General features: G+C 38.1%; 1 protein-coding gene across 1 annotated transcript in view; it reads right to left on the reverse strand.

Moving 5' to 3' along the window:
• Positions 1 to 730: 730 nt before the first annotated feature.
• LMLN (leishmanolysin like peptidase) overlaps positions 731 to 27,084 on the reverse strand; it is an 85,532-nt gene continuing 59,178 nt past the window's right edge. The window contains exons 14-17 of the mRNA XM_059391132.1: positions 24,932 to 25,091; positions 22,276 to 22,406; positions 17,953 to 18,163; positions 731 to 4,773 (exon numbers count right to left, since the gene is read on the reverse strand). Coding sequence (XP_059247115.1) covers positions 4,673 to 4,773; positions 17,953 to 18,163; positions 22,276 to 22,406; positions 24,932 to 25,091 — 603 coding nt within the window. The 3' untranslated portion in view covers positions 731 to 4,672. The remainder of the gene's footprint in view (positions 4,774 to 17,952; positions 18,164 to 22,275; positions 22,407 to 24,931; positions 25,092 to 27,084) is intronic.

Genomic DNA, 27,084 nt, shown 5'->3' on the forward strand with positions numbered 1-27,084 from the left:
CCTACTAAGCAAACTATATTTGATGAACATATTGGAAGATTGGAAGGTAAACAGTGTAATATGTAAGAGGTAGACAGTTTCCTCTTCAGTATGCTATGCAAATAATATTGGCTTAATTCAACTACTTGAAGTAATTTATTACATATAGTTTTAGCTACTTTTATGAACTATTTAACATTTTAAAAATCCAAATTATTATTATTACAAATTTCCACCAGGGTCTCAGCTCAGCAACTAGGTCACAAAGTGCTTGGATCCATGCCACAGGGTGGAATGCCTTCAAGTGCACATGAAGGCATGTCCAGGACATCCTTTCTCAAACTACATTCAGGTGATGAAGAAGATTCACACCTCAAGAGTACTGCCACAATCTACTTGCTGTAACTGCGCAGAGTATGGTATGTGAATGTGCCAGGGGGCTCTTGCAATGGGACTCGTAGCCCACAGCATAAAACAAAAGGGAGTGGGATCATCTGCAGCCAGAGGAGCTTCCCCTGAACTGTTTTAGACTGCTCTCTTATCTACATAACTCTTTGAGGAGGGCTACTCCCTACAGCTTTACATAAAACCTGTCCCCATTCGTTAAGTAGGGCAATTCTAATCCATTAAAGTAGAAATCAAATTATTTCACAATTAACACAAATAGTGCTGTTAACAATTCCCCAAATAGTGCACATGTTCTTCAACCAGGTTTTAAAAACTGATGGTAAGTAAAGACAAAATACAGATTAGTTTCCATTTTTATTAAAGTTTTTTTTAAACCAAGGAATACATTACACTTGAAGTTCAATAACACAAATAAACATTAGTTCTTAAATCTTCTATTTACAAAAAATGTAAACATAAAAGAAAATAATTCATCACTTCCAACCCTATTCTGACTGAATGTATCAAAAAAAGAAGAAAAGGAAGAAGAGGAAGAAGAAGGAAGAGGAGGAGGAGAAGAAGAAGAATTAGAAGAAGAAGAAAAAGAATTAGAAGAAGAAGAAGAATTAGGAGAAGAAGAAAAGGAGGAGGAGGAGGAGGAAGAAGAGAAAGAGAAGGAGAAAAAGTAATAGTAGTAGTAGTAATAGTAGTAGTAGTCCTTTCAGGAGATAAGTTCTTTCTTCAGAATGAGTAGCACAATCTTATTAAAATATATTCATCTTCCAGGGCTGCAAGGACATGGCATGAATGACTAGTGCCCACTATGAAATGATCTGTGGGGTTATGACTAAAGTCCACCTCCTTTATCAGGACAGCTCAAATGCCCTCAGAGATGGCTCTTCTCTCTCCACTCAGTGTCCAAGGACATGGACAGCACCAGGGCACTGAGCCCGAGACACTGTCATGAACATGATGCGCAAGCTGGCATACTCTAGGACACAGATCAGAGCCAGCAGTGACCTACTGAGTCTGGATGAATGTTGGTCATAGAATATTAGAGCTAAAAGAATCTGACAAGGCAGCTAGCCATTTTACAGTTGGGTCTTCTAATAGTGAGGAGAATATTGATAAAATTTTATGGAATACTCAGATATGTTTATTTATGTATCTTCCTAAAGCCATTTAAACTTCACTAATTCATGTTTCATCTTCAAATACTGATAAACTCTAAGCCAACATACTAGGCTGAAACTAATTTTAGGCATAACTTATAACATTTTAAGAACATCTATTTGGTCTTAACAAAAATAAATATCCTTAAGAAATAAGTAAGGGAAAAGGATATTCTTCAGGAGAGTATTAGAGGAGTCTACCTTAAGACTACCTAACTGTTTGCCAGTTTCTTTAAAGCTGTCAGCTCAAGTCTGCTGACATGGCTTTTGCTGCCTTCCTGTAAATTCTGTTCTTGAAAACCTGAGAGACAAAATCACTTGTTATTTTTGACAATTGGGACCTTAATACTATCAAAATGAACCTAAATCTGAACTGAAAACTGAGGTAGTCTGGTCCATTTTTATATGCACTCCACACTTTTTGAGTCAGAGAGAGACTCCAGTCTATTGTCCCCAAATCAGCTACTTTCACCATGTCCCCCATCTCACTTCCACCATGGCTGCAGTCTGCTAGTCTTCTCGGTGAACTGCTTTTGTTAACATAAAAGGCATCCTGCCACAGGATACCAACATATAGGCCATTTTGAATTCTTCAGTTCAAAGCTGAATTCTAGCCCACTAATTCTGCACGGAAATCTCAGACTTTAAGTCTGTTTTTATACTACGGCCATATTCTAAGTGACTCAAATGCTCCTCTTAACATTTCTTATAGGTTCAGTGACCTTCTAAGTCTTCCCGGGGTATACTATGAAGAATCAGTGATAAGCAACCACTCTCAAGACTTGTTGAAGAGGAAGGAAGACACCGGAGCTGTTAGTTACCCTCAGAAACTCAAGATTTCTTAGCCACATACCTTATCAAGTTCCTTATATGTGCAGAGAAAACACTAGGGTATCAGATTCCAAGCTTAATAAATATATATATAGAAAAAATGTCATCTATAATATTTTCTCCAGAAAGTCATTAGTGCAAATATAATTATATCAATAAAAAATAAAGCAAAAATATATTTCAAGTATAAAAAGCACCATGCTCGGAAACAATACTACCTAAATGGCATTACTGCACAACAGTCAAAATATAATTGAACCTACCACTGTGAATCGCAAATATATTATCCATCATACTTTTGGTGAAATTCTTTATACAACTTTGCAGGATGATTCATAATCACAATCAATATATAAGTTTAGAGTTTTATAATTTTCTTTAAAAATATACTCTATACTTTTCCTTGACCTTTAAAGTAATGTGTGACAAAGGCAGAAAACTAAGCACTGGCCTGACACCATTACTATTAACTTCTCTTTAGCTGAAGTCAGCTATGCTAGAGACCCCCAGTTTTTTCTTTCTTTCTTTCTTTCTTTTTTTTTTTTTTTACAATGACAAATACCTCCAATTTAAAACTGCTTGCAAATACATATTTAAAACTTATGCATTAGAAAAAGGTGACTTTCCTCTATTCTGGGTTGCAGTTTGGCTCCAATGTCAAATGGTCAGCTAATTACTTTTTAGTAATTATACTGCTTGCTCACTTAGCATAATCTCTTAAATGGAGTGCTCAATAACTATGCTAAATTAAAAGGTGAATGAATGAATGAATAGATGAATGAATGAAAAAATACTGTTCAGGTGTTTGAGGACTTCATTAACTTTAGAGAGAACTGGGCATTACTCATCACTAAAAAACTTTGAATTGAATTACTAAGAGGGGGTGGTAAGCTTTAGTACCGGAGCAGAATTGTTTCTGAGGATGAGAATCTATGTAGTAACAGGAGCAGTGTCAAAAGCAGGAAGCAAAAAACATCACCTCTTTTTACCGTTGGTTTGTTTTTGTTTTTTGTCTGCCAAACCCATTCCCCTGTCTGGTTTCTCTGGATAGTAGCTAGGGACAATGGGAATCTCGTTCATCCACTCATGTGCATTACTAATGTGCATTACTAATTAGATGACGAGGCATTTGGCTACCTTCAGAGAGTCATAGTTACTCCTGCCATTTACCTGCGCTTCACTGAACTTCTTCACTTTGACATTCAGAGCACTGGGCGGAAATCACATCATATCAAGAACATCACCTCCTTTTAAAGCACAGGCAATTTTCTGACTTCTGCGGACCAAGCCTTATATTGTGGGTGATGAATAGGCCCTACAACAAACTTACACTTTGCTATTAGTAAACCACCTTGTTTTGACTTATATTTTTCTTCTTATATATAGTTTTCAGATAGTAGATATTCTTCTGTAATAACTTCTTAGCCTACTTGAAAATAACTGCATATCTCTCTATGTAGTACCATAATTTTTCTCTTCATTGGTCAAAAAAGAATAGTTCTATTTTTCTTGGGTTACAGTTATCATAATTATTATCTGAAAAACATACAATTAGGTTTTCTTCTGTTTGCATGTCTTCAGTGTTACATGGCAGAGTATTTTTCTCTCTCTGCTACCACAGTTTTTCACATCATGATTAAATTACTGGAGAACACAACTGGAAGGGCTACCAGTGCCTAATGGTTAAGTAGTAAACTGCCACACAGCTGGTTTGAAAAAGCCAAGCATGGTCAAATCATAAGATTTAGCAAAACATTAAAAAAAAAAAACCCAACCTTTTAGACAATGAGAACAATGACAATGATTTAAGTGTACCATGCATAGCCATTAAATTCAATATAACAGTGATACAGAAACCCAATTCAATTACTATCTGTAATTCAAAGGACAATTTAACTTTTGAGGACAGGATCCATAATTTATAATCTTATAATAGCCATTTTAAAAATTACTGCAGTATTCATTTTAGGTTAATGAAAATGCTGGGGTATGTAATCACTCTGAAAATTTCACCAATTATTCCATTTTCAAAGGCAAATTTCAGGCAGGTTATACATTCTGACAAATAAAGACATGGTGACTTAGAATTCCTTCTCCTTCTCCAAGCTCTGAGGCTGTCGGGCTGCTGATGAAGAGTGACTGCTGTGAAGTTCTGCTTCAAGGTCTGATTGTGGTCAAAGCTTCCAAGCCAAAGTTAGGAACGCCTCTTTTGCCATCTGCCTAGGCTGGCACTCTCCCAGATTTGTGCTTTGTTCAGAGGAACGTGACACAAAGTAATGTCTTGAGAATTCACTTTTCCATTCCTAGTGCCATACACACAGAAGAAATCCAGCCAGCAGAGGAAATAGATTGCCTAGCAGAAGCCAGAGAGTAACCACCAGGCTAGAGGAATGGGAACAAAGATCTAGGATTGAAAACAAAAAAATTGACTTTAGTAGAGACATTTTTGGAAAAAATCATACCAATTAAAAATTGGCAGATAAGTACAGGTGACAATTAAAAGGTGAACAAAGACCACCTTGGAGAGCAGAATCAAGAATAACTTCCTGAAACCTATATATGCAAAGTCATTTTTATACATTTATAGAAAAAGAACAAAATATCTTATGCAAGAAGGAAAGACGATGTACCCACCATATTGAGGTTAAAAGTAGCACCCCAGAAAAGAAAGAATTATCTTTAGGAAGTATCCCAACAAAGCTAAAGGGAAGTAAATTAATATCTTGGTGATTCTAACACGGGATACAGAATCTTCTTCCTCTATTCTTGTCCTTTTTACGTAGGGTAACCCTGAAATTTATCATCCCAAATCAGGACATTTTGAGACAAGCACTGCAATAAATTTCCCGAGATGGAACCACTGGTGCCCATGGTGCCATGTCAGCAAACTGAAACTTAGATGACTTTTGTGTTCCCCTGCTTAACCAGAAACACAGTATAACCAGTAGCTAATCTACAACTGGCAAGCCAACTCTGGGACCTGCAGTTATTTCTTTCTTCCTTGATATTTCTAGTAAGGTCAGATATACCACCCCAGCCAATCAAATTAACCCAAATACTTCTTGTTTCCTGCTTGCAGTTCTTTTCCCTTATTTTGCAGTTCTCTCTGTACTCTTGAGATGGAGATTGCCTATTTTATGAAGTGTGAAATAAAATTAACACAAGGGAATGCTATTAATAATTATACCAAGACCATAGGTACATGGACTGTCCCACGTAAACCAGCACATATGGTCCCTGATCTCTAAATATCTACCCATCTATCCATATTACCCCAGGCTGATATGGAAATGGTGAAAGAGGGGATCCTGGGTGGCTCAGTTGGTTGAGGGTCTGCCTTTGGCTCCGGTCATGATCCCAGGGTTCTGGAATCAAGCCCCATGCCCAGCTCCCTGCTCAGCAGGGAGCCTGCTTTTCCCTCTCCCTCTGCCTGCTGCTCCTCCTGCTTGTGTGATCTCTCTCCCTGTCAAATAAATAAATAAAATCATAAAAAAAAAAAAGAAAGAAATGGCAGAATATTCTATGGGCTTTGGGCACTAGGAATATATTTTAATTTAGCCATGAGTTGTTCTCAGGGGTAAAATCTTCCCAAAACAATTCTCAGAAAGGAAAGCATTTTTATTGCAGTCAAGAGACCAGGTTAACCTGACTTTATTTCAGAATAAGTTGTCCTTTCTAATATTTTTATCAATAAAGAGCCAACCAAGATTCAAGTCTGACTTGCTTAAAAGGTAGGAAAAATAGGACTAGTCTTCAGCTATGGAACGAACACAGTGATAATGGCAAGATATTTCTGAGCATCATACTACACAGTGTGGAACAGGTATTTTAAAAGAATTATTTTAATGCCCATAAGCCAGGTAAACCATGGGGGAACTCCTATTCTTCCTCAATGGAATCATGCTGGTATTTGTTAAATCTTAAAAAAAAATCCCACTTAGAGAGGGCATCAAGATGATAGAGGAGTAGGAGACCTAAATTTTGTCTGGTCCCAGGAATTCAGCTAGATAGTTATCAAACCATTCTGAACACCTACATACTTAACAGCATAGTTGAGTTGTTATTTAGTTGCTTTAGCAGCAACTCTATGAATAGAAAAGCAACCACAGGGGCACCTGGGTGGTTCAGTGGGTTAAAGCCTCTGCCTTCGGCTCAGGTCATGATCCCAGGGTCCTGGGATCGAGCCCCACATCGGGCTCTCTGCTTGGTGGGGAGCCTGCTTCCCTCTCTCTCTGCCTGCCTCTCTGCCTACTTGTGATCTGCCATAATCTTAAAAAAGAAAAAGAAAAGCAACCACATTCTGGAAGGCAGGATATATGGAGAAGTGAATCTGAGGCGATATACAGTCAGCTACTAGCAAGTGATGGAACAGAGGAGCACAAAATTGGAACTTTTACAAGTCTGCTCTGCTGAGGGACATTGCTCTAATAGCTACGCCAGGGATGGATCCCTCACTGGGATAGTGTGGAATCAGGGCCCTTGGAGTCACAGAAAGGCCAGGGGTGCCTGACTGCAGTAGAGCTCCCAGGTATCAGAGCAGGAAAGCCAGCTGCAAAGACTAAGCCCAGGAGGGGGCTCTCAGCTCAGGGTTACCTTAAACTGCAATCCCTGGCACAACTGGGCCACTGCTCTTTGAGCAAGGGCTCAACAAGCGGCACATCGGGGAGACTCTCTTTCTTTCCTAGCAAGAGTGGCTTGGGAGCCTCGTGTGGGAGCCTGATTCAGGAGCCTGCCACAGGAATCTGCTAGGTTTGGAGATTCCAAATGTGAACACAGTCATGTGCCTGAGATAGAAACGCTTGGTCACAGGCCAGGTGAGCAAGGAATGTGGCCAGAGACCAGGGAGACAGTAGTGACTGACTACTTTTCTCTGAGGGCTCACTGAGGAGTGCGGACCCAAGCTCTCGGCGCTTAAAGGGCCAGAGTTTGGGAGGCTGCCATTTTCATACTTGTTCTCTAAAGCTGTGCAGAAATCTTCAGGGAAGAAAAGCTACTGAGTGCAAACCCAAGAAGATTATTTAGCCTGGCCCCTGGCAAGAATGGTGCAATTCCACCTGAGACAAAGACATTTGAGAATCAATGCGACAGGCCTCTCCTCCAGAAGATCAGCAAGAATATCCAGTCAAGACCAAGTTTACCAATCAATGAGAACTGCAAAACTCCAGCGCTAGGGGAATACACCACAGAGAATTCATGGCTTTTCCCCCATGATTCTTTAGTCTTTCAAAGTTAATATTTAAAGTTTTATTAATTTTTTTCTATTTCTTTTTTTTATTTTCCTCTTTTTTCAACCAACTTATCAAGACCTTTTTAAAAATCTTTTTTAATTTTCATTTTTATAGCCATAATTTACCCCTTCATTGTATTTACCCTTATGTGTATGTGTGTGTGTGTGTGTGTGTATGTATAAGTATTTCTTTCTTTAAAATTTTGGGAGGCAGTTTCTTCCAAAAGACCAAAATACACCCCAAATCTAGTGTGTGGCTCTGTTCTATTCACCAGCCTAATCATAGTCTTCTTTTTTCTTTTTTCCCCTCCTCCCTCCACCCCAAGGTTTTGGGTCTCTTCTGATTTGTTTAGTGCATATTTTTCTGGGGTTGTTACCCTTGCAGTATTTTGCTCTCTTGTTCATCTATTCTCTTCTGGACAAAATGACAAAACAGAAAAACTCACCTCAAAAAAAAAAAAAAAAGAATAAGAGGCAATACTGACTGCCAGGGTATTGCCTCCTATGGCAATTATATGGACATTAGTAAGATGCCGGAACCAGGGTTCAGAATGATGATTATAAAGATACTAGCTGGGCTTAAAAAAAGCATAGAGGGGCGCCTGGGTGGCTCAGTGGGTTAAGCCCCTGCCTTCGGCTCAGGTCATGATCTCAGGGTCCTGGGATCGAGTCCCGCATCGGGCTCTCTGCTCAGCAGAGAGCCTGCTTCCCTCTCTCTCTCTCTCTGCCTGCCTCTCCATCTACTTGTGATTTCTCTCTGTCAAATAAATAAATAAAATCTTTAAAAAAAAAAAAAAGCATAGAAAAAGGGAGGGGGGAGTGATAGGGTGGCTGGGTGATGGACATTGGGGAGGGTATGTGCTATGGTGGCTCCAGTGAATAAAAATTAAAAAAAAAAAAAAAAGGCACAGAAGATACTAGAGAATCCCTTTCTGGAGAAATACAATCTAACCAAGTTGAAACTGAAAAGGCTATTAATGAGGTGCCATAAAAATGGAGGCTCTAACTGCTAGGATAAATGAGGCAGAAGAGAATTTGTGATATAGAAGACCAGATGATGGAGAATAAAGAAGCTGAGAAAAAGAGATAAAAACAAGAACTGGATCACAAGGGGAGAATTTGAGAGATATGTGATATGATAAAGTGAAACAATATTAGAATAATTGGGATCCCAGAAGAGGAAGAAAGAGAAAGAGGGGCAGAAGGTGTACTGGAGCAAATTAAAGCAGAAAACTTCCCTTATCTGGTGAAGGAAACTGGCATCAAAATCCAGGAGGCACAGAGAACCCAATTTACAAATCTCAGAGAAAAGAGTAAATCCTGAAAGCAACTCTGGAGAAGAGGTCTGTAACTTATAATGGTAGAAACATTAGATGGACAGCAGACCACAGAGACCTGGCAGGCCAGAAAGGACTGGCGTGATATATTCAGTGTACTAAACTAGAAAAATATGCAGCCAAGAAGACTATAATCAGCTAAGCTGTCATCAAAAATAGAAGAAGAGGGGCACCTGGGTGGCTCAGTGGGTTAAAGCCTCTGCCTTCGGCTCAGGTCATGACCCAGGTCCTGGGATCAAGCCCTGCATCAGGCTCTCTGCTCAGCAGGTAGCCTGCTTCCCTTCCTCTCTCTCTGCCTGCCTGCCTGCCTCTCTGCCTACTTGTGATCTCTGTCTGTCAAATAAATAAATAAATAAAATCTTAAAAAAAAAAAAAAAAAAAAGAAGAGACAAAAAGCTTCCAGGACAAACAGAAACTGAAAGAATCTGTGATCACCAGGGACGTCTGGGTGGCTCAGTTGGTTAAGCAGCTGCCTTCAGCTCAGGTCATGATCCCAGCATCCTGGGATCGAGTCCCACATCAGGCTCCTTGCTCCGCAGGGAGCCTGCTTCTCCCTCTGACTCTGCCTGCCACTCTGTTTGCTTGTGCTCGCTCTCACTCGCTCTCTCTCTGACAAATAAATAACTAAAATCTTAAAAAAAAAAAAAAAAAGAAATAAGAAAGGTCTCAAATACACAACCTAATCCCACACCTAAAGGAGCTGAAGAAAGAACAGCAAAGAAAGCCTAAACACAGCAGAAGAGAAATAATAAAGATTAGAGCAGAGATCAAGGAAATAGAAACCAAAAGAACAGAAAAACAGATCAATGAAACTAGGAGCTGGTTCTTTGAAAGAATTAGTAAGAATGGATAAACCTCTGGCCAGACTTATCAAAAAGAAAAGAGAGGGGACCCAAATATAAAATCATGAATGAAAGAGGAGAGATTACAACCAACACTGAAGAAATACAAATGATTATAAGAACATATGAGTAACTCTATGAAAACAAATAAGATAATCGGGAAGAAATGGATGCATTCCTAAAGACATATAAACTACCAAAACTAATGCAGGAAGAAAGAGAAAAGAACAGACCCCAAAGCAGAAATGAAACTGAAGCACTAATCAAAAACCTCCCAACAAACAAGAGCCCAGGGACTGATGGCTTCCCATTGGAATTCCATCAAACATTTAAAGAAAAGTTAACACTTATTCTTCTGAAACTGTTCCAAAAAACAAATATGGAAGGAAAACTTCCAAACTCATTTTATGAGGCCAGCATTACCGTAATCCCAAAACTGGACAATGACCCATCAAAAAAGGGGAATTACAGACAAATATCCCTGATGAACATGGATGCAAAAATTCTGACAAAAATACTATCCAAAGGATTATTCACCATGACCAAGTGGGATTTATTTCTGTGCTACAAGCTTGGTTCAACATCCAGAAATCAATCAATGTCATACATTACATTACATTAATCAAAGAAAGGACAAACACCATATGATACTCTCAACAGATGCAGAAAGAACATCTGATAAAGTACAGCATCCTTTCTTGATTAAAACTCTTCACAGTGTAGGATAGAGGCTACATATGTCAATAACATCAAAAAGTCATCTATGAAAACCCCACAGTGAATATCATTCTCGTCAGAAAGATGGCAGGGATGTCCACTATCATCACTGCCATTCAACATAGTACTGGAAGTCCAAGCCTCAGCATCAGACAACAAAAAGAAGTACAAGCCATCTGAGTTGGCAAAGAAGAAGTCATATGCACTTCTCACTCTTTGCAGATGATATGATACTTTATGTGGAAAACCCAAAAGACTCCACTCCAAAACTGCTAGAATTCATACAGGAATTCAGTAAAGTTGAAGGATATAAAATCAATGGACAGAAATCAGTTGCATTTCTATACACCAACAATGAGAGAGAAGAAAGATAAATTAAGGAGTCGATCTCATTTACAACTGCACCCAAAACCGTAAGATACCTAAGAACAAATGTAGCCACAGAGGCAAAGGATATGTACTCAGAAAACTATAGAAGACTCATGAAAGAAGTTGAAGAAGACATAAAAGAAATGGAAAAACATTCCATACTCATGGATTAGAAGAACAAATATTGTTAAAATATCTATGCTACCTAGACCAATCTACACATTCAATGAAATCCCTATCAAAATACCATCAACTTTTTTCACAGAAATGGAACAAATAATCCTACAATATGTATTGGAACAAGAAAAGACCCCAAATAGCCAGAGGAATGTTGAAACAGAAAACCAAAGCTGGTGGCATCACAATTCCGGACTTCAAGCTCTATTACAAAGCCGTAATCATTAAAACAGTACGGTACTGATGAGGGAGCAGGAGGCTGGCTGAGGACAAAGCAAAAGCTGGCGCCTTCCACCCCCTCTTCACCCTTTCCCCTCCATAAGCGTAGCATCCCTCAGGCAGCCCTGACTGCCATGAACAATAAGCAAATGGTTAACTTGCAGAGCTCACAATCCTGCTAGACAGGAGTCTCCCTTGGCTTACAAATGTTCTAAATCTCACTAACAAAGACGACTGATAGCAGGATTGTGACACCCCACCAAAAAGTCTCCCAAAGATCTTAATGTTAATGGCTGGTCTAAAGACAACATTGATCCAGCAGCAAGGGCAAGGCCTCCGGCAGGCCTGGAACATCCTGGCACCTTGTAGGCCCTCTTTAGCATATGAAAACTCCACTGAAACCTCCCTTCCCCTCACCTTCCCCCAACAGCAGGGTACATAACCTGCCATCCCTCACAACCCGGGGCAGCAGCTCTTCCTGCCCACGGGTCCTGTCCCCGTGCTTTAATAAACCACCATTTTGCACCAATGACGTCTTAAGAATTCTTTCTTTAGTCGTCGGCTCCGAACCTCCTCACCCCACCGAACCTGACTTAGGTTCTAGGACTTTCAGTACCGGCACAAAAACAGACACAGAGATCAATGTAACAGAATGGTGTGCCCAGAAATGGACCCTCAACTCTATGGTCAACTAATCTTCGACAAAGCAGTTAAGAATATTTAATGGAAAAAAGACAATCTCTTCAACAAATGGTTTTGGGAAAATTGGACAGCCACATGCAAAAGAATGAAACTGAACCTCTTGCTTGCACCAGATACAGAAATAGACTCAAAATGGATGAAAGACCCAAGTGTGAGATGGGGATCCATTAAAATCCTTGAGGAGAATATGGCAGCAACCTCTTCCACCTCAGCCATAGCAACTTATTCCCAGACACATCGCCAAGGGCAAGGGAAGCAAGGACAAAAATGAGCTACTGGTACTTTAAAAGCTTTTGCACAGCAAAGGAAACAATCAACAAAACCAAGAGAGAATTGAATGAATGAGAGAAGATATTTGCAAATGACATATCAGATAAAGGACTAGTATCTAAAATCTACAAAGAACTTATCAAACAACACCCAAAGAACAAATAATCTAATCAAGAAATGGGAAGAAGACCTGAACAGACATTTCTGCAAAGAAAACATCCAAATGGCCAGCAGACACATGACAAAGTGCTGAACATCACCTGCCATCAGGGAAATACAAATCAAAACCACAATGAGATACCACCTCACACCAGACAGAATGGCTAAAATCAACAAGTCAGGAAATGACAGATGTTGGTGAGGATGCAGAGAAAGGAGAACCCTCCTACACTGTTGGTGGGAATGCAAGATGGTGCAGTGACTCTGCAGTGACTTTGAGGAACAGTATGGAGTTTCCTCAAAAAGCTGAAAACAGAGCTACCCTACGACCCAGCAATTGTAGTACTGGGTATTTACCCCAAAGATGTATATGTAGTGATCCAAAGGGGCACGTGCACCCTAATGTTTATAGCAGAAATGTCCACAATAGGCAAACTATGGAAAGAGTCTAGATGTCCATCAGCAGATAAATGGATAAAGATGTGGTGTATATATATAATGGAATATCATGCAGCCATCAAAGAAATGAAATCTTGCCATTTGCAATGAGTGGATGGAACTAGAGGGTACTATGCTAAGTGAAATAAGTCAATCAGAGAAAGATAATTATCATATGATCTCGCTGGTATGTGGAATTTGAGAAACAAGGCAGAGAATCATGGGGGAAGAGAAGGAAAAAAGAAATGGGATGAAACCAGAGAGGGAAACAAACCATAAGATGGACACTGGGGAGGGTATGTGTTATGGTGAGCACTGTGAATTGTGTAAGACTGATGAACCACTGATCTATACTCCTGAAACAAATAATACAGTATATGTTAATAAAAATAAAATGAAATTGTGAATAAGGAAAAAAAAATCCCACTTAGCTAAGAATGGTTCTTTTTTTTTTTTTTTAAGACTTTATTTACTTATTTGACAGAGGGAGAAAGAGCACAAGGAGGCAGAGAGGCAGGCAAGAGAAAGGGGGAAGCAGGCTCCCCAATGAGCAGGGAGCCTGATGCAGGACTCGATACTAGGACCCTGGGATCATGACCTGAGCTGAAGGCAGACATTTAACCAACTGAGCCACCCAGGCCTCCCAAGAATGGTTCTTTTTAAAATGTAGTCTTTGTGTCAACAATATCAGCATCACCTTGTAGTGGACAGTGCAAACTATGGAACATCAAGCCAGAGTTGATGTGGTAGAGTGGTGTGGGCTGCATTAAGGAATAGACCCTGAAGTGACTAATAACATAGGCATATCCCTTTATCTCCTGATTTTCATTTTGGCCCAAAGTAACAGGAGAAGTAGGCAATGTTTATCCACTGTTAGTAATAAAATTTAACAAGCTATTAAAACATTAATGGCAGTTCTGGAACATGTGTTCTTCAAAAATATTGCACTTTCCGTGCTAGTACTAATTAAAATGAAAACATTAAAAATGAGGGTTTCAAAATAAATTAGAGACAGTAAGTTCTGGGTTTTTATCTGAACTTCATTATTTATTAGTTCATGGATAATACATTACTTAATCTCTTTATACCTTAGTTTTCTCAGTTGTAAAACAGTAATTCCTACATCATTAGTTTTTGTGATGGTTAAATGCAATAATAAAGACAAAGCACTTGGCAAAAGTGTCTAGCATTCAATAAATGGAAACAAAAATAACCTCTACAATCTGAAGAGACTTGAAAGAATTCAGAAAAATCTTTCATAGTCACTAATGGAAACGATTTTAGGCAATATAGAACAACTACCTAATCACACTCCAGCATTTAGTAGTGTCAACTAGTAAAAAGAAAATAAAGTCAGAGTTTTACTTTTTTTTTTTTTTTAATTTTACCCACCCATTTGAGAGAGAGAGAGAGTGCAACAAAGGAGAGGGGGAGAGGGAGAAGCAGGCTCCCAACTGAGCAGGAAATCCAATGTGGAGCTTGACCCCAGAACCCTGAGATAATGACCTGAGCTGAAGGCAGACCCTTAACTGACTGAGTCACCCAGGTGCCCCCAGAGTTTTACATTCTAAAAGAAATTACAGATATTAGAAAAAGCTATGTGAACTAATACCTAAAAACACTAATAACAAAAATGAGAAGAATTTAGGGTGAATATCTTTTACACTTCCTCCAGAATATTAGCATTTTTAAAGTTTTAAAGGCATGCTTAAAAACCTAAAAAAATACTTTACTAAGACAGATTATGGATGATCATTTGTTTATTAATAAAGTTCATTATAGGGGCACCTGGTTGGCTTAGTGGTTAAGCCTCTGCATTCGGCTTGGTTCATGATCCCAGGGTCCTGGGATCGAGCCCATCTCTGCTCCCGTGGGGAGCCTGCTTCCTCCTCTCTCTCTGCCTGCCTCTCTGCCTATTTGTGAGCTCTGTCTGTCAAATAAATAAATAAAATCTTACCAAAAAAATAAGGTTCATTATAGGTTAATTCTAATTATTAGTATTTCTCACACAAGCATATTTAAAGCATCAAAATAGTTCTATGACTTTAGTGGGTCATTAAAAAAGTATTAAACAGAAACAAACTATTTACCTGAAAGAAACACTTGTCATTGTTTCTGGCACACAGTTCAATAAATATTCAGTAAAGACTCAATATGCTCAGTGAACCCATTAACAAATATGGTAAGTCAGGATATTTTAGAATTTCAACAGTGATGTATGTATTTAAAAAGCAATGCCTAAAATGTACCTATTCTTGTAATATTTACACATTTTCAAAATTGCAGTAGTGATTTGGTGCTTGCAACACTCTTTTGACCATGCTTCCTCATAGAAATGGGCAATTTAACAGGGAAATCAATCACATTATAGCAGCACCATATTAGAAGGGTGACTGGTAAAGAAGGAGTAGGATAAGCAGAGTATAAGGTGCAGACTGTGCAAGTGGAGGGGGGCAGGTGATTTGCAATCTCCACCTCCCACCTCCTTTGAATAGATTCATTTGTTTTTGTCATGCCCCAAAGACTGGAAATGATCAACTCATGGCCCTTTGACCCGGTTTGGATTTTCTCTCATTCCTAGACACTCTTCTACTGTACTCCTAAGATTCTTACTCCTGAACCAGCAAGAATAACTATTTCAACTCTGTCAACAGCTCAATCCTTGCTCATGTCTTGGACAATGAGATGATGACAGATTGTTACAGTTAACTGGGATTAGGCCTGAGGATAGGAACTCCACCAGAACTACCTAACTTGTGGACTATCAGCCTTCTTATTCTAGCCAAAGCAATTAAACAGTAACAACAAAATTAAGTTACCGTATCAGCTTTGCATTAAAAGTAAAAGTTAACTAAGAGTATTTAACACTACTTATACTATTTACCATACCAAAAGGGCCTAAGATCTTTTTTTTAAAAAGATTTTATTTATTTGTCAGAGAGAGAGAGAAAGAGCCGAAGGCAGATGCTTAACCTATTGAAACACTCAGGTGTCCCTGAGATCTTTTGTTTTAAAGATTTTATTTATTTGAGATAGAGAGAGTGAGAGAATAAGCGGGGGTGGGGGGGGGGAGCAAAGGGAGAGGGAGAAGTAGGCTCCCTGCTGAGTGGTGAGCCAAGTGGGGCTCAATACCAGAACTCTGGGATCATGACCTGAGCCAAAGGCAGAAGCCTAACTAACTGAGCCACCCAGGTGCCTGGAACAGGGATATTCTTAATGACATCGAGAATGGTGAATCCTTGCAAGAAAGTTTTCAATTTCCTTTGATCGAATCCATCAGAGGAGTCACTATGTATGGCAGTTATAGCTTTATAAAATTTATTTATTAAATAATAAGACTTAAAAGTCAAAATTCCTCCTTGATCTGTGGGCTACAGAATGGATACTGTATTAGCATGTATAAAAACAACATGAATCTCCTTGCTCATTTCCACTGGAGCTCTTGGATGACCAGGTGGATTCACAATGGGCAGTAGTTTTAAAAGGAATAATTTTTTTCTGAGAAGTAAGTCTCAACACTGGGCTTAAAATAGTAAACCATGCTGCAAACAGATAGGCTATCATCCAGGCTTTGTTGTTCCACTTACAAAGCAAAGGCAGAGTAGATTTGGTGTAATTCCTAAGGGCCCTAGGATTTTCAAAATGGTAAATTAGCACCAGCTTCAACTTTAAGTCATCAGTTGTATTACCCCCTAACAAGAGAGCCAGCCTGTCCTTGGAAGCTTTGAAGTCAGGCACTGACTTCTTTCTAGCTATGAATGTCCTTGATGGCATCTTCTTCCAATGGAAGCTTCATCTACATTGAAAATCTGTTGTTTGGTGTGGCCACTTCCATTATTTATCTTAGCCAACTCTGTATAACTTGCTGTAACTAATACAACAGTACCCGCTACTTTCCCTTACACTTCTATGTTACAGAGGTGTCTTCTTTCCTTAAACTTCATGAACTCAACTCTGCTAGTTTCTGACTTTTCTTCTGCAGCTTCCTCACTTCTCTTGGCCTTCACAGAAGTGAAGAGAGTTGGGGCCTTGCTCTGGATTAGGCTTTGACTTAAGAGAATGTTGTATCTGCTTTGAACTTCTATCCAGACCACCCAGACTTTCTCCCTTTCTCCATGTCAGCAACAAGGATTTTTTTTTTTCAGTCATTCATGTATTCACTGTAATATCACTTTTCATCTTCTCCAAGAAATTTTCGTTTGTATTCACAGCTTGGTTAACTGACAAAACCAGCTGTTGACATGCTTTCTTCACTAAGTTGAATCATTTCTAGCTTTTGATTTAAGTTGATAGACATGTGACATCTCCTTTTACATAACACTTAGAGACATGGTAGGGTTATTAATTGCCCTAATTTCAATATTGTTGTGTCTCAGGGAATAGGGAGGCCTGAGGAAGAGGAGGGAAATGGGAATTGTTGGTTGGTTGAGCAGTCTGAATACACAAAATTACCAATTAAGTTCAGTTTCTAATGAGTGTGGTTCCTGGTGTCCCCAAAGAACAAAATTACAATTGTAAAATCAAAGAACACTGATCACAGATCACCATCACAAATATAATAATAATTAAAAGGTTTAAAATATCATGAAAATTACCAAAGTGTGACACAGAGACATGAACTGAGCCAATGCTGTTGGAAAAGTGGTGCCGGCAGAGTTGCTGCCAAGGTTGGCACAAACCCTTCATTTGTAAAAAATGCAGTATCTGTGAAGTGCAATAAAGTAAAGCAGAATAACATGAGGTATGCCTGTATAACTGAAATACATTTAAATGCTTTTTGTGTTTAATGAGCAGAATTTTGTTTATACTTAATTTCAAAACGAATGGTTGAAACATTCAGTTTTTGTAATCTTGAGTGATTTTTTTTTTTTTTTTTTTTTTTTGCAAATCAGAGGTCTTTAGAAATGTTCCTTATCCTTCCTCTTACTGAACGGAAGTGTCGTTTACTCACCTTCAATTTCTAACAGTGGTGGTAAGGAGGCTTTCCAATGAAACTGCAATTAGAAGAGAAGATGCTCCACCTGTTTTAAGAGTTTCCACCTTTCAAGAGTTTCCTTGAAGGGAATTTCCAACATTATATAAATAAGAAAAGTCTTGTCTTTACTCCAACCACAGAGACTACTCACCTAGTGGAAGAGCTCGGGTCAAGTTAGTAGCTGGAGGATCTCTTTCTGGAGGACAGAGCTCACAGAAGTCCCAACACGATGGGCAGAGCAGGTTACCATCATGAATCCAGCCATTCATCTGAATACTGACAGGGAGGACCTGCCCAGCTCGACTACACAAATATGAAGTGTTCTGAACCCAAACTGTCAGACCTTGAGGAGAACAAGAAACCTTCAAATAGGAAGGGAAAAAAACCAGATTAATAAGATTCTCATATAGGATATATGAGCCTTTTTCATCTACAGGAAAATACATTAGAATTTACTAAAAATACTGACTATAAAACAATTTGGAATATAGGCATATCTTTAATCTCGTATAAAGAAAGTTAAACTATTCAGGTTCTAAAAGAATTTTCACTCTTTGGTAGTAGCTCTTAGACTTTTTGTTTAGCATTTTTAGAAAAAATCTGAGGAAAGCTACAGACACTACTCTTTAATGATACAAGACAACACACAACTTAACATACAATTTGGATTTATAGACCCTGAAGCCAAGTTGTCAAGAGTAACATTTATGTAGGGGTGCCTGGGTGGTTTATAGTCTGTGGAGCATGCAACTCTTGATCTCGGGGCTGTGAGTTTGAGCCCCACATGGAGTGTAGAGATTACTTGAAAAAAATCAAACCTTAGGGGTACTTGGCTGGCTCAGTCAGAAAAGCATGCAACTCTTGATCTCAGGGTCCTGAGTTCAAGCCCCACGTTGGGTGTAGAGATTAAATAAAACTTTAAAAATATTAATGATAATGATGATAATAAAATCTTTAAAAAAAGAATAACACTTCTGCAGATTATAGTATCCTCATTATATTTCAGCTCAAACCTTTGTCAAAGAGCCATTACTCATGTCATTTTCTCCACAAGTCATAACTTTTGTAAATCAAATTTTTAAATTTTAAATTATAAAAATATTATCATTGTAAAAAAAAGTATTACAGTACAGAAATGTACATAATACAAGTTTTTTATTCTTTTTCACTATCACAGACCCTCTGCTCAGGTATAAAAAAGGTCCTAGTGATTTTATATGGACTGGTAACATATTTATTTATTTATTTATTTATTTATTTTAAAGATTTTATTTATTTGACAGAGAGAAAGAGAGATCACAAGTAGGCAGAGAGGCAGGCAGAGGAGGAGAGAAGCAGGCTCCCTGCTGAGCAGAGAGCCTGATGTGGGGCTCAATTCCATGACCCTGGGAACATGACCTCAGCCGAAGGCAGAGGCTTAAACCACTGAGCCACCCAGATACCACAGGACTGGTAACATTCTTAAAGGTAGGACTAACATCTTAACTGCAAGGGGTAACTAATAAAGTCAATTTTATTTTATGTATTTTTAAAAGATTTTATTTATTTATTTGACAGAGGGAGAGATCACAAGTAGACAGACAGGCAGGCAGAGAAAGAGGGGGAAGCAGTCTCCCCACTGAGCAGAGAGCCTGATGTGGGGCTTGATCCCAGGACCCTGAGATCATGACCTGAGCTGAAGGCAGACACTTAAGTGACTTAGCCACCCAGGCATCCCTCAAAGTTGTTTTCTAAAAAGACTTCACATTACTTTCAATTCTGCTACTTCACTTTATAGATTTCTGGAATCTCTCTCCTGGGCCTATATTCAAACCAAGTATGTGATTATGAATATGTCTAATGGTGGCAAATTTTTTACTTAGCAAGTTAATGTAATTTTTAGAAATACCTAAAAGTTGGCCAGAACCAAACCTAGTAAAGGTAGTTGAGTAAACTAGGTAACATTAGGTTAGTATAGGTACGGGGATGTCCTTGTGTATAAGAAATACACAAATTTGTGTCTAAGTAGGAGGATGTCTTTGTGTATAAGAAATACACAAGAAATACCTGGGGAAGAGGGTGAAGCATATCAGCAGTTTGCATTTAAATGACTCAAAAAAATTTTTGTACCATTCTTGCAACTTTTCTGTCAAAATAAATAAAACAAACAATAAAAAACAAAATAGCTAACCCATGTTAAGTGTTTGGAGATTATACACATTTTCCCACAAAATGGTGGTTAATATTAAGTTAGAAAAATTAACTGACAACTCTAAGTACAGGGAAGCCGATTTATTCAATCTTTATATATAGCATTGCAAATCTGCATAATCCCTTTGCGGTGCTGTAATGTGACAGACTTTTTTTTTTTTTTTTTTAGACTTTATTTATTTATTTGACACTCAGAGATCACAAGTAGACAGAGAGGCAGGCAAAGAGAGAGGAGGAAGCAGGCTCCCCGCTGAGCAGAGAGCACGATGCGGGGCCCCATCCCAGGACCCTGGGATCATGACCTGAGCTGAAAGCAGAAACTTTAACTCACTGAGCCACTCAGGCGCCCCGATAGTGACAGACTTTTAAAATAGCCTGAAGATGGGATGCCTGGCTGGCTCAGTCAGTACAGCATGTGACTCTTGATCTCAGGATCATGAGTTCAAGTCCCACATGGGATATAGAGCTTACTTAATTAAAAAAAATAATAAAATAAAATAGCCTGAAGAGGTCATCCTTCTCTATCCTGCCACTATTCTAGCCTTATCCCCTTTAATATTTTCACTTAAGGTAATTTATTTCAAAAGAAATTTTTTTAATTAATGTGCTTATATGAATCTGTTTTTTACATATACATTTTACATCTTACATAAATGTGCTTGTAAAAGCACATTTTTATCATGAAAAGTGAAAATTAGCTCAATATATAACAGGAAATGACTTCCTTAATTATGATACCTTAAAAAGATGTAATGTCTTGGGGCGCCTGGGTAGCTCAGTGGGTTAATTCTTTGCCTTTGTCTCGGGTCATGATCTCAGGGTCCTGGGATTGAGCACCGCATCAGGCTCTCTGCTCAGCAGGGAGCCTGCTTCCCTTCCTCTCTCTCTGCCTACCTCTCTGCCTACTTGTGATCTCTTGCTCCAGCAAATAAAATAAATAAAATCTTAAAAAAAAAAAAAGATGTAATGTCTCATGGCCATAAATAATAGTAATTATTGGGACACCTGGCTGGCTCAGGTGGTAGAGCTTGCAACTCTTGACTTCAGGGGTATGAGTTTAAGCCCCAAATCGTGGGTAGAGTTTACTTAAAAAACAAAACAATAGTAATTTTTATTATTGGAAAAATTTGGAAAAGGTGTTTTGCTCCACACTAAGTGAAGGCAGTAAAACAAAATTTTGTATTACGATTACAACTAGGTCAAAACTATGAATTTAATAAATACATAAATCTGCAATGTACTTTATCAGAAAATGGTTGCTAGATTACAGCTGTCAGATTATAGCTTAAAAGTTATGTATTTTGAATTGTCTTTTGTCTATTGATATAAAAGATAATTTTATATGAATTGGATAAAACATGAATTATATCTCAATAAAGCTATTATCAGTAATTTCAAAAGTAACAGTGAAATTACCAGCTATAGAAGTCCATTTAGATCTTGCAGCTGAAATGGTACAAAGAATTCTTATTTTTCAATTCTCAGGATCACACTTTCCTCCCTGAGATTCATGAGCAGAATATGTTAATACTCTTTAAGTTGGATGCCCCTGAGTTAACCCACTGAGCCACTCAGGCGAATTTATTTATTTGACGGAGAGAGAGAGAGAGCACACAAGCAAAGGACCAGCAGGCAGAGGGAGAGGGAGAAGCAGGTTTCCCCACTGAGCAAGGAACCCGAAGCAAGGTCTTAATCCCAGGACCCTGCTATCATGACCTGACCTGAAGACAGACCAACTAAGCCACCCAGGTTTCCCTCTTAATAAGTTTCTAATAAGGTGATGCAGTCATTTCAAATCAGATATGTAAATGAGACAATTAAGAAAAAAGTATTTTGCTACCTTTGGATTTCTAATTACACAGGAGAAAACCTATTATTAATCTATAGCTGATTTATTAATTCTTAAATCCACACTTTCCTCAGATCTTATGAAATAAAATTGCAAATTTTTTCCATTACAAAGTAGTATTTGTTCAAAAACAAAATTACATACATTCCATTATTTCCTTGGGATATATGTCCAAAATAAAATTACCATAAAACTTGCTGATATATAACAATTATATGTTTTTGTAAACAAATGGAAAAAGGTTAATTTCTCTCAAGGAAATGATAATATTTTCATGAAACATAAGCATCCAAGCTAATATTTACATAAATAAGTTGAAAGCATTAATCAGTACATTATATAAAAATATAAACTATTTTAAAATGTAAAAACCACTGATAACAAGATAAAATTATATAATATTTTATAATAATTATTAACAATCATATAGTTTACCTGATAACATCCACTCCCCCAGTCTGGGTAACTCAGCTTCCTCTCACACTTTTCCATGACAAATGCTGATTTCTGAATTAGACAAACTGAATGAGGTCCATACTTTTCAGCACCATAGTTTTTAAAAAGATCTGAAACAAACCAAAGAATTTCTCTTAAAAATTGACTTCTGGCTCAAAGAAGAAGTTGAAGCATTCCAGTCTTATGGTTAAAAGTTGCTTTAAAAATGGAGTATGTTTGGGATGCCTGGGTGGCTCAGTTGGTTGGACGACTGCCTTCGGCTCAGGTCATGATCCCGGAGTCCTGAGATCGAGTCCCGCATCAGGTTCCCAGCTCCATGGGGAGTCTGCTTCTCTCTCTGACCTTCTCCTCGCTCACTCTCTCTCTCTCAAATAAATAAATTTTAAAAAATGGAATATGTTTAATGGAAATTATCAATTAAAAAAAATCAAGAGAAATGGGCTCTAAAATCAAACTGGATTCTCAATAAAGGACTTAGTGGGAAGAAATTATTATATCAAAAAATAGGAGATAAAACTGGCCTAAAGTATCTAAAGGAGATTTACAGAGGAAATGGCACTAAAAATCATCTTTACTGGTTATCTAAATAGGAATCCCCCCCGAGATGAAGCCAAGTAATTTATCTAATAAAGGCTTTTTTGTGGTGCTGCAGAAAGTTTTTACAAAGTTCTTTTATTTTCATTGTATGCCATCTCCTGGAGGTCCATACCTAACATGCTGATGCAGTCTCAGACTGAGCACAACCATGCAGAGATACAGGATTAAAGGACCTCCAAATATCTAATAGACAAAGGAATGAGGCTCTTTACCCTGCTTAGCAATAATTTGTTCTCTTTAGGCTTAATACAGTTTTCATCTTTTGAAAGCAGAGGTCTTTTTTTTTTTTTTAAAGATTTTATTTATTTATTTGACAGACAGAGATTCCAAGCAGGCAGAGAGGCAGTCAGAGAGAGGAAGAAGCAGGCTCCCTGCTGAGCAGAGAGCCTGATGTGGGGCTAGATCCCAGGACCCTGGCTGGGATCATGACCTGAGCCGAAGGCAGAGGCTTTAACCCACTGAGCCACCCAGGCGCCCCTGAAAGCAGAGGTCTTAAAGATGGGTATTTTATGTCAGTTTTGAAAAATCTTAATTACATAACCTAAGAAAGAAAATATAAAACAGAATAAAATTTTAAAAAAAATTTATGAATACGTCAATGTCCTTGAAAAACAAAGTGATCAGTGTCAAAAAAAGAAAAGGGGGTGGTTACCTATCTACAGCCCTCAGGCCAATCCTGAAGGCTACCTGAAGGTTTTTATAAATAAAGTTTTATTGGAACACTGCCATTAATTTACATATTGTCTATAGCTGCTTTCATACTGTAACAGCAGAGTTCAGTAATTGCAACAGAGACCGCATGACCCACCAAGTTTAAAATATTTACTATTTTTGTTTAAAAAAATTTACTATCTTTCTCTTTATAATAAATGTCTGCCAACTCCAGATCTAAAACAATAAAGTGTGATACCATATCATTGGCAAACTCATAATTGACAGATCTCTGCATTTCTTGGCTTTAACATGGAACTGCTGAATAGTTATAAGTTTTTAGATGTTTATTGAATAGATGAACGATGAAAAAAAATGACTGTACAAATCCAGTTAAATCTACCAGGTTTAAATATAAAAGGAAAACCATTTTGAAAATTTAAAATGAAAATAACAGAATCTGTAATAAAGTATAGAATAATTGGGGATTAAAAAGGACCAGGTTTTGGGGTAACTGGGTGATGGACACTGGGGAGGGTATGTGTTGTAATGAGCACTGGGTATTATATAAGATTGGTGAATTATAGACCTGTACCTCTGAAACAAATAATAGACTATATGTTAATTAATTGAATTTAAATTAAAAAAGAAAAAAGGACCAGATTAGAAATTTTGATGACCACAGAGTAAAAAACTACCTATCACTCTTTATGTACGTATCAATGTGATAACATTTTGTTTACACAAGTGAATACCCAATTGGCAATATATCTTACCAGAGTATTATTCTGATATCCGGAGAATGACATGTTACTTCTAAATTACATAAAATGCACACTCCTCAGAAAAGAAAACACAGGATACCTAATATGATTTAATAAAAAGAGCTCTGCACTGGAGGACCTTAGGCTGGCACCATTAACTGTATTACTTAGTATCTCTTCATTTACTTGTGACATTCAATATGTTCTGTGTGTCTCTCATCAGGTTTTTAGAAAAATAAAATAAAATGATAAAAATGAAAAGTGCTTTGCAAATGGAAAATGTCATGCAGATGTAAAGTACAACAAAAAAGTAGGGTGTACACATCTGCAAATATATCTAAACAACTAAATACTTATTATGTGTCATAGTTCTAAGCATTTATTATGTGAATTCATTTAGTTCTCACAAGTACTCTATAAGACAGGTATTATTATTCACTTGGTACAGAGGAAGAAACTGAGGTACAGAGAAGTTAAGTTACTTCTAACAAATGGATACCAGTGGAACCATAATACAAATTTAAATAGTCTGGCTCCTGGGTCTGTGCCCTTAATCCTTACTCTATATTGCTAATATGTAATTTTAATATATATACAACATTTCATTTCACTAGACTACTAACCTGGTTGATTTTCCAATATTCTACAATCTGAGCTGCGCTGATATTCACCACTTAAATGCCAACTGAATTCCTGACTGAAAGGGCAGTAGTCAGCAATTTCTACTGAACCACCATAATAAGGCAAATCTTCTGTAGGTATTCCACTTAGTTCATCGAAGTACTATATAAAAAAAAAATTGTTAGGAAGACAGGAAAGTAAGAATCATTCTGTATAATCAAAACAAAGTCCACAGGCAATTTATAGCAATCCTCTAATGCCACATAATATAAAAAAGATATCACTGTACTTTTCTTCATATATAATACAATATAAAGACAATATACTACCTGAGCAGTATTTCAAGGTTGTCATAGTTTTAGAAATAACTAAGGTAAGTATCTTAGTCTAAGTTTTTTACTAGATGATAGATTTGACTAGTGTTTTAAAAAGATGAATAGGAAAGGTTTTAAGAATTGAAAAAACACAAAACTGGGGCGCCTGGGTGGCTCAGCAGGTTAAAGCCTCTGCCTTCGGCTCAGGTCATGATCCCAGGGTCCTGAGATCGAGCCCCGCATGGGGCTCTCTACTCCACAGGGAGCCTGCTTCCTCCTCTCTCTCTCTGCCTGCCTCTCTGCCTACTTGTGATTTCTGTCTGTCAAATAAATAAATAAAATCTTAAAAAAAAAAACCTCACAAAACTAATCCAGAGAATTAAGATACTTTAAATATAATGTACTTCAAGTGTTTTAGAAGACTTAATTTATGTGTTGTTTTGATAAATTTGAAAAAAGTAAAACTGTGATAATATGAATGAGATCACATATATAAAATACTTTGAGGGGTGCCTGGGTGGCTCAGTTGGTTAAGCCATCTACCTTCGGCCCAGGTTATGATCTTGGGGTCCTGCACAGGAAGGGTCTGCTTCTGCCTCTCCCTCTGCCTCCTCCCCGCCCCTCTCTCTTTGCCTCTCCTCTGCCTCAATTCCCCCTGGCTCCCTTTCCTGCTTCTGCTCCCCCCAAATAAATAAATACATAAAATATTAAAAAAAAATACTAGGAACACCAAAGAATTAAGGCACCAGAAAAAACTTAAAGATTTCACGTTTACACCAACTCCTTGAATTATATTACTATGCCTAGAAATACAGTTGCCATCTTATGATATCTGAAGCATTCAGTGTGGTCATAAACATATACAGGAAGCTCAAAATTTAGCAATAATCGTTTTAAATTATCTTCTAAGATACAACTTCTGACTACAGAATCCTTTGTAAATGTCAGGCAGAACTGAGGTATTTTAGAGATGGCCACTGCAGGAACAAACTTAAAGGTCCAATCAGAGATTCAGACTGAATATGTGGGACCCTGTCCTTCACCCTTTTTTTTTGTTGTTAGAGAGAGAGGAGGGTCAGATGGAAAGGGAGAAAGAGACTTTTTTTTAAGATTTTATTTATTTATTTCACAGAGAGAGAGAGAAAGAGAGAGAGACAGTGGGAGAGGGAACACAAGAAGGGCGAGTGGGAGAAGCCGACTTCCTGCCAAGCAGGGATACCGATGTGGGGCTCTATCCCAGGACCCTGAAATCATGACCTGAGTTGAAGAAGACGCTTAACCATCTGAGCCACCCACACACCCGAGAGAAAGACTCTTAAGCAGGTTCCATACCCAGTGTGGAGCGCAGAGCTGGGCTAGATCTCACAACTCTGAGATCATGACCTGCGCTGAAATCAAGAGTCAGATACTTAACTGACTGAACCACAGACAGCCCTTCACCCAAAAGGTGAAGACCTTTTGGAATTCACCTGTCAAACTTTTTCTTTTTTTTTTTAAAGATTTTATTTATTTATTTGACAGAGAGAAATCACAAGTAGATGGAGAGGCAGGCAGAGAGAGAGAGGGAAGCGGGCTCCCCGCTGAGCAGAGAGCCCGATGCGGGACTCGATCCCAAGACCCTGAGATCATGACCCGAGCTGAAGGCAGCAGCTTAACCCACTGAGCCACCCAGGTGCCCCTGTCAAACTTTTTCTAAAGAAGAACTTTCAAGACTTTTAATTAATTGAATTAGAGTGTCTCAGTTATTTTCTTTGAAGAATTTTGTCCTTTTGTGTTAATTAGAGGAAACTAAAGATGAAGACTTTGGAAACAATTAGAAAAAAATACAAACTACTTAAAAA

This window comes from Mustela nigripes, chromosome 2 (genome assembly GCF_022355385.1).
Source record: "Mustela nigripes isolate SB6536 chromosome 2, MUSNIG.SB6536, whole genome shotgun sequence".
Taxonomy (NCBI): domain Eukaryota; kingdom Metazoa; phylum Chordata; class Mammalia; order Carnivora; family Mustelidae; genus Mustela; species Mustela nigripes.